Source organism: Mercenaria mercenaria, chromosome 2 (assembly GCF_021730395.1).
Source record: "Mercenaria mercenaria strain notata chromosome 2, MADL_Memer_1, whole genome shotgun sequence".
NCBI lineage: Eukaryota > Metazoa > Mollusca > Bivalvia > Venerida > Veneridae > Mercenaria > Mercenaria mercenaria.
The window spans coordinates 47,998,850-48,014,195 of NC_069362.1; the positions used below are offsets into that span (position 1 = coordinate 47,998,850).

Sequence of the window (15,346 nt, forward strand, 5' to 3'; positions counted from 1 at the left end):
TTTCCATCCATATTCTGTGCAACCACGAGGTCCCCGAAAATTACTCCCCGACGAAAGGTTAAACAAAAAATATTACAGCAACTGTTCATTATTTATGTCACCGTACGAATGCGATACGCATGATAAAGTACAGCGTAATTACCACATGACTTCTCTTAATTCCAATATATGTAGACCAACATGCTGTAGCGTTAAAAATAATGTTGTTATCTTCTTATTTCAAGAGCAGTGCGATAAGATAATGAGATAAGATGTCGTGCGAACGAGATAAGATGTCATGCGCTTGACATAAGATGTTCTTGCGCACGAAATATGATGTCATGCGCACGAGTTAAGATGTCGTGCGCTCGAGATAATTTAATCTTTAAAAAAATAAACGCATGTCCTAAACGTACCACCTTATTTTTAATTTCCATTGGTAAATGTTCTATTTTGCAAATTGTATACAGTAAATTACTAAGGTGTACATGTATTTCTATTTTCTTACAGACTGTACAAACTATGGTGCGGACTATATCGAATACATAAACAAGCGCCTTGATGTAAGTGACAGTGTGGAAGAATACGACAATGTTGATCTGTCGCAGTGCAAAGCATACTGTTCTAGTTTGAGCACGTGCGGCGGTTTTAACATCAGACCCACGCACAACAGATGTAAACTAAAATCCCAAACCGCTTCAAATCCCAGTAGTTTTGTAGAGTATTCGGGAGTTCACTATTACTCAAGAAATTGTGCCTAACTGCTGAATGGCAAAGAACTGCCATGTAAACCTAATTGAACTCGAAGAAAAACAAATCAAACTGAAAGCTCTCAAAACGCACGGAGAGAGAGAGAGAGGTGGGGGGGGGGGGGGGGGGGGGGGCTGTAAAACGAACTTTCTATGGCCAAAATTTAGAATGTATTTACAGGAGGTCTTTATTCACATGTTAGAACACATGGAAAATAAAACTTGTGGCCTTTAAATTTTGACTATTATATATTTTTCAGTTGCATTTTTATCTTTTTTATCTATGGCGAATGTGTAAATTTGTAATACAGTTAAAAACGTGCACATTGTGACCTTTTATGTATTAAACAAACAAGAACCGTTTATTATATTATTGAATCGGATATGGTATGGAATGGTGTTGTATTTGGCAGTTAGGAAACTACAGGCCGGGGCCGCCGTGACTCAGAGGTTAAGGTCGCTGACGTCAAATCACTTGCTCCTCACCAATGTGGATTCGAGCCTCGCTTAGAGCGTAGAATTTTTTATATGAGTAAACCATCTAGCTGGCTTCCGGAAGACCGATGATTCTACCCAGGTGCTCGACTGTGACGAAATAATGCCCGAAAGGACACCTGTGACATTCCTCCACTATGAAGCGCTTGTAATATTTCGATAGAAACTAAACACCACATCCACTTACTAGGTGCGAAAACTTCACAGCGAGGAATACTAACTGTATAAATTTCTACAAAAAAGAACCTACATCAAATCGTTTATCATATTTTTATAATAATATAAAGAATTTTGATAAGGCATTGAGGCAAGCCAAAACAGTTTGGTTTTTATTTCCTTAAATGAATAGAATATATTACCTTACGCTGTAAGCACTTTTATTCAAGCTATAATAGTATGGCAGAAGATGTAGGTTTATAATCTATCATGTCTAAACTGTTGAAACAACAACGATGTTTTATTGTATAGTAATTGTTATTTATCAAACATGAATTGTTGACTTCACAATATATCTACCTTTATGATCTTATTTTGAATTTTAGTATTTCACACATTCAAAGAAGTGTGGATTAATATAACCTGATTTCGTTTGTTAAGGTTCTTCCGCCATCTTGATTTAGAGTGACCTTCATTTGTGGTGTGAAAATATAGTGAACAAAACTTTCAAATGCAGCTGTTCCATAGCACAAAAACAGCTCAGTTTGCAAGACCTGAACTAAAAGTAGCTGTATATAAAGTGATACTGACATTTGGAAATAAACAAAGCAGATCTGTCGATGATTTACCTGTATTTTTTCCAAATTTTTGGTTAGATTTATAAATCCTTTCCAAATACTTTATTAAAAATTCATGAATGGCAAAAGTTAGTTAAAAGTTTCAATTAATTCATAGAAGAATTGTCTTACTGAATAGAACTAAACTTATTTCAAAATCTGTTTTCAAATCTGATCACTTCATGTATTAAAACGAAAATGTTGCTATTTTCAGCATACATAAAAGTAGTGCAATGTGCGGTGTACCAAACTGCCTTAAATTGTAAGAAAAGTTTCAGACTTAGTTTAGTTTAAACGTATCTTTATTCCGAAAAGCATGAAATATTTACAATACAACATTCCAGGAACTGGACAGAAAGCTATATTAGCTTACAGTTTCAGACTTAACGTGAACAAGATTTGGCAACGATCCAAAATTCGTTTCAAAGATTGTGCAAGTATAAGAAAGGTTTAATTCATTATACTGGAATTTATGTACCTACGCGCTGCTTATCTCACGGAACATTTGGTGGAAATGGAATTTTAGGCACTTTCTGCGGTAACTACCGAAATTATTTAACGTAACTTTCTCACACATGCGTGATTGTATATTTATAAATTATAAAAACAATCGAAATATTTGCTTTATCACGATATATGCAAATATTTTTAGACAATCTTGAGACATTGGGCCACAGTATTTCCGCATACTGGTCCGGGACAAGTTAGATGTGTATAGAGATTCCTTATTAGACGTTTCATGCGTCGTAAACTAACTAATTTTGATCTATCGATTTTTCATACAATATGAGAATTTATGCAGGACAGTGAGTATAAATCGCAGAAAAAAAATGTACAGCCAAATATGTTAGGCGGTAATACAATTTGTATACAATTGTAGATAACTACGAAACATACAAAATGCAATCGGTTGAACTTTTCGCGCGAAAACCTGATGACAAAAATCAGAAATATCTCAAAAGTATCTTTATTTTTTTTTATCTTGATTCTTCGTTAAAGAATGATATTTTTTCACACTTCCAAAGATTTAAACTGATAAAAAATGTGTATTGCAATTTCGGCATAGAAATGGACAGTATACACCTGAAAATAATAGACTTGCTATTTTTGCCGAGTGCACACTTGTTTTCTATCGTCGTTAATATAAAGTAGACTTTGAAATATTCGTACACATGCATTATCTCATAAACACTTCTGTAATGTATGTTCTGTGAAATTAACAATTAACTGGCTCAACTTAGACACCATACTTTAAAGTATATTCAGTTTATTCACTCCACGAGAGGTTCAAAATGCACGGGAGTCTCTTGATATTACATGCTTTTAATTTCACATGGTTAAAGTGTAAACAAATAGTTAAAATTGCTTCGTTTTATTTCTCACGAAAAAGATCGGACGGTTTTTGATATTGGAATAATTATAGAACATATATGCATTTAAAGTTGAAAGTTGATTGTTAAACCTATGTTTCGTGTTGCTTTAAATTTTATTTTGTATAGTTTCTGCTTAAATATTTATGCATGTTTAAGTTGATTATGGCTACTTTTATTTGTGTTTCATAATTGTGCTTTAGCAACGTAATTTGGTTGAAATAATACTTTGTGTTAAAGATTTACGAATTACGAACTATTATCAATGGTAATTGATAAGTAATTCATGGTGTTCAGGAAGTGTGTAAATATTAAACCTGATGAAATTGATAGTATTAAAAAGACATTTTAGTATTGGACACAAATGACACTTGTACAGTGCAGTGTTTAAATCATAGAATATGACAGTATATGAAAAATTGGAAGTGCCTTTATAAGATAGTTTAAAGAGACACTCATAGTGATGTTTAAGTAATGATTCTGATGTTGTGAAGTAATTTGTGCTGTTTGATATCTGAATTGATTTATTCAATTGAATGGTTGTATTTATGTTAGTTCATAGAAGTGGTATGTATAATTGTTGTGTATAAGGATAGTAGGTTGATATAATGCGGGTATTTCAGTTTTCAGCTGGATTAATAAGTAGTTTTTATCCCCGTATTTAAATTTGATCTCGTTCTTACATGTCTTTACGTGACACTAATGCTGACAGGTGAACTTAGACATTGTTTACAAAGAGAAATCAGTTTTGTGTCATCTTCAAATGCGTTGTTCGGCTGAAACGTATAGTTCCCGGAAAAGTTCTAAAATGGTTTATTTTTGGGATTTTCGTTTTGTTTATAACTTCAACACAATGTGCAATATTTCCAGTTTTTGAAAATGATTGAAATTAAACTTTATTTTAGAAAAAAGTTCCGATATTTCATTAATACTTTGCCAGCGGATTCTTACAAATTTTAAGTGAAACGGCTTTCTTGTCCAAGAGAGGTGTGTAAAGCGAAAAACTAACATTACACATTGGCTTATTCTTTAAATGTAAAGGATCGGTAACAGATTAACGAGATCGGACAGTGCAGAACTATACTAAATGGATATATATCTAACCATGAATAAGGAGACATACATATTTCAGTAAGGAAATCTGGGGTAAAAGAACAATCATTCTTATCTTTAATTCCTTGAAATAAACATGGCGGCGAAATATTTTAGAAAAACTGTGCACGTGTTTTGCGCATTAGGATGTTTAACGACATTTTCTTGAAAAAGTAACGCTCATGTGCACTATTTTGGCATTTCTTTCTTTTGAAAATAAATATTTTATAGCAATTTAGGTTGCATACGATACCAGAATTTTGCACCAAAAATGTTGACTCATTTTCTTCCGAAGCACTGTGGAGATAGGGTTCAGCGTAGCTTTCATGCTCGCAAGATTACCTACAGATATATCTTTTCAACTTTTATCATATATTTTTTTGTGTCCTTAACAATTGCATTTCGAAAGCTGTTTCGAGGATTCTGATTTTTCACATGAATTTATAATTTCAGTTTGCGGAAGTACCTTAAACTTCAAATGTTCGGGACTGAAAATCGATCTACCGGCTCTGTAAAACAGTTTTATTACGAAGACCTGCCTCTCAGACTGTAGGCAGATGACATCCTCATGACGATGAAATGATGTCTCTGTCTGTGAAGCCTATGTCTGTGAAGTATTTTAGGTAAACAATCAACAATCAATTTATACCATAGCAGAATGCTTTGATATGCCTACGAAGTTTTAAGGATTTTAGGTCAAATGGATCTAAAATAGGAAACCACTTTTAAGGTAGTTCAGCACGCTCGGATATAATAATATTTGAAGACCTTAATTAAGCCCAGATTTTTCAAAATTGCAGAACGTTAGAAAATTCGGCAAACAAAAATAATAGAGTCGTATGCTTGTTTTCTTTTTTTTTTTTTTTTTGCTAGATTTATTTGAAAATTTTGCAACTCACGCAGGTTTTCATAATTGTAGTCTTTAATAAAAAAATTGCGAATAGAATAGAACAATTGTGTTTCAAAAATAATAGATTAAGGATCAGTACTGTCATCATTGCAAGGCCCGTTGTATTGCCATCATAATGATACCTCTTCATTAAAGGACAAGGAAAGCCTGACTACAAGTAAATTCTATATGAAAGCCATCCTCAAGCATTTCATAACGCTGAAAGAAGTTTAAAAATCGGACAACTATTGAAAAAGATATGGCAGTTTGAATTTTAAGAAAATTTTTGATCATAGAGGCAGCCATTTTGTGTGTTTATGACGTTATTTACACACTGCAGAATTCTTTATTTAGCAAATAACCTTTTATATAGATTAAATTTATATATTTCTTGAGTCTTTAGTGTAAGATGTAAAACATGGTAATTTATTAAATATATAAATATACTTATATATTAATATATATAAATAAGTAAATACAATTAAGAGATGTGCCATGGAAACAAAATGGCCGCGATGTTGATCAAATATTCAAATGCTCATAACTTTCTCCTTTTTAGTCGATTCTGAAAATTCTTTCACTTCTTTAAATGATTAAAGAAATCCCAGCAGATGGAATTAACATCAAAACAACATTGCCTTTCCCTTTAAATTCAATCCATCCTTTAGTTTACAGTGCCCAGATAATTAAACCCACCCACCATTTCATCCCGAAAAATGGTCATTGCAAAATATTTACACGATTTTGTTTTGCACGTTAATCACACATTTTAAAACTTATAATTATAATTTTAGTATCAAATTGTAGGGAATTTCATGCATTTAGAAATAAAGGTTATTTTCTCTGAGTCGCAGGCCCTAACTATTCCGAGTCTGGCTGGCTAGCATTCCAACCCCCCACTTTTGGTCCACCATTTTACTTTTTCTAAATGCATTTCTTGGCTTCTCTGTTGTTATGTAGGAATCATTTCATTTACTTAGCCCCAATTACATTTGATATGTTATAGCAAAAGTTTGAAGACAAATTTCATTGAAATCGGCACATAAGTAGCTTCACAGTGCTAAACAAACCTACCCATCCCATCATTTTCCCTATGTGAATTAGCCATTTTCAAAAATTGTACACCGTTTTCTGGCCGTAAATAACTCATTTGATGAGTTTAAATAATATAGATGGTACCAAATTGTAGGGAACTTTATTCTCTTGAAATATAAATAAATTCATTTTCAATGCATGCCAAAACTTTACCAAAGCGGACCTGCACGCATGCCCCACCCCCCTTCTCTGGGCTTCGTTTGTACTATCTATATATTCATTGTCGCCTTCTTGGGGTGTTAATAGCGAATGCTTTCACCATTTTTGATGTTTTAGCAACATATAGTAGGTAATTGCATAAATATGGCGAAATAATGATGTTAGTTTAGACACAAGTCATATGAGGGTCGCGAAAATAGTTAAAAGAAATAATTATTACTAGAGTTTTCGGCAACTGTTTGGCAAAAATGATTAGATTAAGGATCAATATTGTCGTCATTACAAGGCAACTTTAATTGCCATCATAATGATAACTCTTTTATTAAAATCCGTCCATCCTTTACGTTACAGTGCCCAGATGATTAAAACCACGCAACCACTTCATCCCGTAAAATGGCCATTAGGGGAAAAAATACATGTTTTTTGCAAGTTATATAATCACACATTTAAAAAGTTATAATCATAATTTTGGTATCGAATTGTAGGGAATGTCATGCATTTAGAAATAAAGTTATTTTCTTTGAGTCCCAGGTCCTTACTACGCCGAGTCTGGCTGGCAAGCATTCCAACCCCTCCCCCTTTTGGTCCATCATTTTACTTTTTCTAAATGCATTTCTTGGCTTCTCTGTTGTTATGTAGGACTCATTTCATTTAACTTTGACAATGGCTGCTGACAATGATTATATGGCGGTACATATAACACAATTTTACAAATGCAATTTGACAAATATGAACTACTCTATATCATATCATATTAGGCCATTAATTAACATCCGGGTCAAAGCAGTATATTAAACCTTCTCTGATCATGGCACTGGCTATTGACAATGACCTATGGTAATAAAATTTAATACAAATTACCCATATATAAATGCTAATTGTGATACACTTATATGTAAATAGACTTTGACAATTACAACGGCTGACAATAGTCGCAGACAGCGGCTGCTGACAATGATTTTGTCAGTGTAATTAGATACCAAATAATGTATTAGGTATGGGGTAGATATCACTTCGTGTTCATGTAATTATATCAATTTTATACAATGCAGCGTGATAAAAGTTAATGCATGGGTCTTATCTTGTTTTGAGTCGAAAATAACAAGACAAGACTCAGCAAAATGACACATATAGCTAAACAGATAATATGCAATAACTACATTTTTATATTTGAGACTCATTCAGCCAATTTATAATATCCATATGTTTTGGTTTTGGCAAAACTGAAATGCAAGACCAGCTTAATGGATATTATATGTATGTACAAATGTAATATCAAACATATGAACATGAATAACAGTACTTTAAACACTTATTTACTGTAGATGTATCATAGGCTAATATCATTACATGTCAGAATTACTACCAAGATTTTGGGACCTAATTTCAAAAGTCTTATTTACAAATATACTAAAGTAACATATAGTAGGTAGGTGCATGAATATGGCAAAATGATGATGTTTGTTTAGTCAGAACTCATATGAGGGTCGCGAAAATAGGTAAAAGTACGAAAAAAATAATGAATTTTTACTAGATATTTCAGCAATTGTGTTGCAAAAATGATTAGATTAGTGATCAATATTGTCATCATTGCAAGGCCACTTGTATTGCCGTCATAATGATACCGCTTTTATTAAATAACGTCCAACCTTTAGGTAATATTGCTTAGATAATTAAACACATTTTCCTAGATGAAATTGCCATTAGGCAAAACAATTACACGCTTTTTTGCACGTTTATCACACATTTTAAAAGTTATAATTATAATTTTGGTATCGAATTGTAGGAAATTTCATGCTCTTAGAATAAAAGTTATTTTCTTTGAGTCGCAGGCCCTAACTTTGCCGAGTCTGGCTGGCGAGCTCATCCCCCCCCCCCCCCCCACACTGCACACACACACACACACACTTTTGGTCCATTCTACTTTTTCTAAATACTTATACCCAGTTACATTTACTACTTTTTAGCAAACGCGTGAGACACATTGCTTTGAAATCGGTGCATAAATGGCTTCACAGTGCTAAAATACTACCCAACCCACATTTTTCCCTATGTGAAATAGCCATTTTCAAAACTTTGTACACCGTTTTCTGGCAGTAAATCACTTATTTGATGAGTTTTAATAATATAGTGGGTACCAAATTGTAGGGTAATTTATTCTCTTGAAATATAAATGACTTTCTTTTTAACACACGCCGAAACGTTACGTAAGCGGACCTGTACGCATGCCCACCCCACTCTTTGGGCTTTAATTTTACTACTATCTATATATTCATTTTCGCCCCCTTGGGGTATTAACAGCGAATGCTTTCACCTTTTTTGATATTGTTCAGCATTGTAGGTCATATGAGGGTCACGAAAATAGGTAAAGATACCGAAACATGAATTTTTACTGGATATTTCGGCAAATGTGTTGCAAAAATGATTAGATTAAGGATAAAATAATCAGGCATTTTCTTTGATTTTTATGAATTTCTTCAGGAAAAATGTGCCTGCTAAATCAGGCATTGCCGTCCCTGCTGACAAATCAAATTGAAGCGATTGATAAAATTGTAAAAAGTGTACGAAATTTAAGAATTTAAAATGTTTAATGTAATATTCGGCTATAATTCAAAATAATCACACATTTTCTTTGATTTTTGTTAATGGCTTCAAGACAAATGTGTCTGATAAACCAGACATTGCCGTCCCTAGCTGACAAAACAAATTGAGGCGATTGACAAAATGAGGAAAATACATGAAATTTAAGAATTTCAATGTTTAGTGTAATATTAGGCTATAATTCAAAATAATCACGCATTTTCTTTGATTTTTGTTAATGGCTTCAAGACAAATGTGTCTGATAAACCAGGCATTGCCTTCCCTAGCTGACAAACCGAATTGAAGCAACTGACTAAATTGTAGAAAGTGCATGAAATTTAAGGATTTAAATGTTTAGTGTAATATTAAGCTATATTTCAAAATAATCACGCATTTTCTTTGATTTTTGTTAATGGCTTCAAGACAAATGTGTCTGCTAAACCAGGCATTGCCGTCCCTAGCTGACAAATCAAATTGAAGCAATTGACAAAATGAGGAAAATGCATGTAATTTTAGGTTTTAAAAGTTCAGTGTAATGTAAGTCTATGATTTAAAATACTCATGCATTTTCTTAGATTTCGTCTATGGCTTCCAGTCAAATGTGTCCGCTAAACCAGGCATTGCCGTCCCTAGCTGACAAACCAAATTGAATCTATTTACAAAATTGTAGAAAGTACTGAAGAGATTGACAAAATGAGGAAGTTTCGATTATTTAACGAGTCAGTTAGTTGGTTCAATGAAATAATTCGACTAAATCGATCTGTCAGTCATTCTTTCTATAAGTGATCATTAATTATTATCAATCAATAGCACATTAAGAATTTGTCTCCCAATCAATCAATCAATCAATCAATCAATCAATCAATCAATTAATCAACGATTTAATAATTATCTAAATCATTATATAACTCTTCATTATTTATATCAATCGTTTATTAGTTATTAGATAAATAATTCATCTGACTGTTGGTCAGACAGACTGACTATGTTCATCATTTCGATTTTAGATAAGATCGGACAGACACTGTGCCTATGCAGTCATTACATCGATCAAACCTTTTAAATAATCATTAATTTTGTTATGTTGACTATAACAATATAGGTGAAGAGATTTTTGGTACACATGTATATAACTATAAATTGCAGATAATGTTCGATTTCGCCTGCGGTCCAATAATTTTTGACGGAGTTATTGCCCATTTTCGACTTTTGACATTTTGACAAAAATACCTTGTCTGCTCAATAACTTTCAAAAAGGCTCATTCGAGGACATTTATTGCTGTCGATGGCTTTATTGTTTTGTCCACAGGCACTTGATGGCAAAGAAAAATAATAATAGCAAAATGAGGAAAAAACCGGGGCCAGTGTGGGATCGAATCCATGACTCTCCGGGAACGTTGGATTTAGCCTAGTAAAACTGCTTTACCAGAGAGAGCTGATTTTCTTAAAAATCAGACAAATAAAACCTTGTGATAATAAAACTATTATACAGAAGTCTGCAGTCAACATATAAACTATAATGTATCAAACTATCCATAGAAAACCCTCCAGTACAATGCGCTTTTCCGGACTTTTTCATTAAATCCGAAAGGACGAAACATGATAAGATATGCGAAATGGCCCCATAAATAATCAGAATATGAAAACTCCATAATTAAAATTTTAACTAAAGAAGATCATAATCGTTTAAACTATGACTTTTAAAAATACTTCAAAACTAAGTTATTTGTATGACTCAGACCTTTAAAGTACTCGAGGTCCGTGACTTTCATCGTTTTCATACGCGATTTACACACTGCATGCTCGACTTTCATTGTGAGCCGGACATGATGTCAGGCTGAAGTTTTGCTGAGAAAATAAGGTTACTAAAATATACATTTTCAGAAAAATCAGCTTGATACCGGGTCCGGCTCATATTGAACTTCCACATTTTCCCATTTTTAGTGCACTTTTCTTTGAAGGGAATAGGATAAGTTAACGCGCTCTTCTCTAAGCAACCGAGCATCTGATCAGACTGTGTTTTTATACGAAAATCTAATGTTCACAGGTTTATTGCAAAAGTGAAACTGAAAGTAGATATTCTGATGATCTGTTACATGTTTTACAGGATAATCAACTGTATTTCGACATTATTTTCTAGTTTTTTTTTATCAGTAATTTGCAAATTGATATCTCAAATTTATTTACACACCCAGCGTTATTTGATCCCCGAAAATTATTCCCCAACGAAATGTAATGATTTTACAATGACTTTTCATTAATATCTGTATCACCATACTAAAGCGATATGCACAATAAAGTAGAGCGTTATTACCACATAAGTTTCCTTAATACCAACCAGTACATATAGAACATCATGCTCTAGCGTTAAAGATAATGTTGCTATCTTCTATTTCAAGAGCAGTGCGATAAAATAAGATAATGAGACAAGATGTCGTGCGCACGAGATAAGACGCCGCGCGCACGCTCGAGATAATTCAATCTTAAAAAAATAAATGCACGTCCTAAACATATCACCGTATTTTCCACTTTCATTGCTAAAATTTAAGACTCTGTTCTATTTTGCAATTTATATGCAGTAAATTACTAAGATGTACATGTATATTTTTGTCTTACAGACTGTACAAACTATGGTGTGGACTATATCGAATACTTAAACAAGCGCCTTGATGTAAGTGACAGTGTGGCAGAATACAACAATGTTGATCTGTCGCAGTGCAAGGGATACTGTTCTAGTTTGAGCACATGCCGTGGTTTCAACATCAGACCCTCGCACAGTAGGTGTAAACTAAAATCCCAAACCCCTTTATCAAATCCCAGTAGTTTTGTAGGGTCTTTGGGAGTTCACTATTACTCAAGAAATTGTGCCTAACTGCAGAATGGCAAAGAACTGCCATGTAAACCTAACAGAACACAAAGAAAGAAAACTAAATCAAACTGAAAGCTTTAACAACGCACGGAGTGAGAGATGAAAATGTACATGGCCAAACACGTTAAAACACACGGAAAAAAAACGTGTGGTCTTTAGACATTGATTGTTACATATATTTCAGTTGTATTTTTGTCTTTTTTTATCTATGATGAATGTGAAAATTTCTAATCTAATAAACCAGTTGCACATTGTACAGTCTTGACCTTTTATGCATTGAAACAAACAAGAACCGTTTATTTTATTATTCAATCGGATATGGTATAGAATGGTGTCCTAAGGTTCAAGTATTTGACACTAATGATACTACAGGCCGGGGCCGCCGTGACTCAGTGGGTGTAGACTTTTTAATGTGAGGATTATTACATGTTGGGTTTAACGTCGCAACAACACAATTATAGGTCATATGGCGACTTTCCAGCTTTGCTGGTGGAGGAATACCCCAGGTGCCACTCCGTGCATTATTTCCTCACGAGCGGGCACCTGGGTAGAACCACCGACCTTGCGTAAGCCAGCTGGATGGCTTCCTCACATGAAGAATTCAACGCCCCTAGTGAGGCTCGAACCCATATCGATAAGGGTCAAGTGATTTGAAGTCAGCAACGTTAACCACTCGGCCACGGAGGCCCTTCTAATGTGAGGAAGCCATATAGCTGGCTTACGGAAGGTAGACCTTTTCACAGAAATGATTTTAACATGTCACTTTTCACCTGAAATTTTACATTAAATAATTCTCGAGTACGACGAACGTATACTAGTAGGAGTTATATCTTGTACTGTTTTTAACGTAACTGAAATACAAAAAAGAAAAGATGAAAAACCACAAGTCGCCCAATACGACTTAAAGCTACTCGCCCACAGTTTGGGTGACATTTTTCACCATGTTCATTTCCACCAATTTTGGCATAGAATGTATATATGACACTGAAAGTGGGTGAAAATAAATGTTAGATTCCGGTATTGTTAATAATGCAAAAATAACGAAAATGTTCTGCATTATTTCAAAAGTGTTGCAACGGTTTACTACTTTCTGCACAATAGTTTTGGTCATTTATAAGAATATATTGCAAAATTCTTACGTCTATAAGTTTCTACCACTAGTCACTTTCGACGCACTCAGTATTTGTGGAATTTTCAGGGAAATTAATTTTTGCCGAAAATGTATAGATTAGTGTATTTAAATGAAATGTTTTAGGCTCGGTTTTACGGTAGTGGAAATGCATTCTTCCACCCAAATCATATAGCCCTAGGTTGAGCAGAACTAAACATTTATACGTTTTACAATTACAGTTAAGAGACATATGCAGATGTATTCATACGGTGGTGTACATGGAACCTTCAATAATACACGGTGCATTTCCATGAAAAGAGACTTACGGTCCCCAGTTAAAATAATGGGTTATCCCTAAACGATAAAACAAAGCTTACTTATATCTCAATAAATGTATATGCGTTATTCTTTTTATGAGTTAGCTGATTTAATACATTAACCACGCTGAATACATTGTTATCTAAACAGTTGGAATATAAGTCACATTATCTTAAAACATTTATTGATCTCCCATATGAAATTGACCAATTCTACTAATTACTACAGTGTGTTATGACCTTTTCGACGGGCGGCTAAGGTCATGGTTATGTTAAATATGTTACGGGCATAAAATGGGTTTATTGAAGGTTTATGTTCAAAATGGAGAAAATCGAACTTTTGTACGATCCCATACTATTGGCTGCTGTTACCGCCAAAATAAGTTAATATACATACAATAATAAATTCATTAAAATGCCTGTCAATGCAGTTCAACGCCGCCTGGTCATATTTTCATTCCCCTTCCCGCCAGTTAAGTTGATATTTTATATTGTATTTAGATATTATTTGATATAAGCTTACTTTCATTGATTTAAACACAAAATGAAGAGTAAAAACATGTGTTGCCATGTACAGTAATGAATCAGTCTGACAAAACATGTTGCCATGCAGTCCATTGAGAAACCGTTCAACGTAACATGAGTTCATGCAGGTAAAATGAAAGGATTTATTTGGGAAATAGATTTTAATTTTGCGTGCTTTGTTGGCAAATAAAACACGATTTTGAGTTCAGATGCGTAGTAATCTAATCACAAAGGCAGAAGACCTGAGTGATTAATTACGACGCATCTGAACAAAATACGTGTTTTATCTGCCATCAAAGCACGCAAAACTAAAATCTATTTCCATTCTAACACGTTCGAATTACACCAGGGATGGATACTAAATTAATCTTGAATCTATTTTTAGGCGGAATAGCCAAAAGTAGGTCATTTTGCGAAACGTGTTTTAATCGAAAAGACAATACACGGTAAAATCTTTCTTTGTTTATATAAAAGAAAATCTTAAAATTGTTAGAATAAAACTTGACATCGTCTAGTGCATATTGAAACCGACTTGTGTAATATAAAACGGAAAATATTTTTTTTACAGTTTAATACTATACAGTCTAAATGGAAGCCGTGAGAAAACAATATAAGTGCATACAGTGTCGCAAGTACAGGTGATGGCCTAACGTTTTGCTAACTACATGTACATACATTTCGAACGAAATAAGACCGGGCAAAACGTTTGTTAAAATATACTAACTTAGAAATGAGGAATTAAAATATTTCGGTTTCTATACATTTTAAGTATAATGTGTATACATGTATAAATGTTGTTAGCGTATGCTGCTTACTGTAATCAGCCAGACATAGACCAGTTTGGTTTCCGAACATTTTTAGTTATTACTATTCGTACAGAAACGCTTCCTTATAACATGCGCTAAATGACACAGCTTTAAAGTTTAAATTCCTCAGTCATAACCGTACAACTGTGTGAGTATGAATCTGATCCCCTAAGTTCTCTTTTCGTTTCATTTATGTCTATGGAAAAGAAAGATAAATTTGAAAAAAGACATGTACGGTTGAAAATGTCAGATTATTAAATGTAACAGATGTCTTTTTTTTCAAACATAAACATTATAATTTCATGACATTTGGTGTTACGTTGTGCAGATATAAAATGAGTCATTTTCAAGTATAATTAAATATTATATTATTTGGTTGTTTATTACGCAAGAACAAAATCTGTGTAGTAATTCGCAGGAATATCGCACGGTGACACGCTGATCTATATCCTGATCAAATCTTAAACTATTTTTTTTATTATTTCTGGTTATTTGGGTCATGGATTTCATTCATCCTATGTTAATTCATAAAAGAAT

The 15,346-nt window shown here is 33.5% G+C and overlaps 1 protein-coding gene across 1 annotated transcript in view; it reads left to right on the top strand.

Annotated features, from left to right (window-relative positions):
• The window catches only part of LOC128549188 (integumentary mucin C.1-like), a 94,944-nt gene extending 81,425 nt beyond the window's left edge, over positions 1 to 13,519 (top strand). The window contains exons 3-5 of the mRNA XM_053525709.1: positions 490 to 606; positions 11,800 to 11,958; positions 13,401 to 13,519. Of these exons, the coding sequence (XP_053381684.1) occupies positions 490 to 606; positions 11,800 to 11,958; positions 13,401 to 13,519 (395 nt within the window). The remainder of the gene's footprint in view (positions 1 to 489; positions 607 to 11,799; positions 11,959 to 13,400) is intronic.
• The last annotated feature ends 1,827 nt before the right edge of the window (positions 13,520 to 15,346 follow it).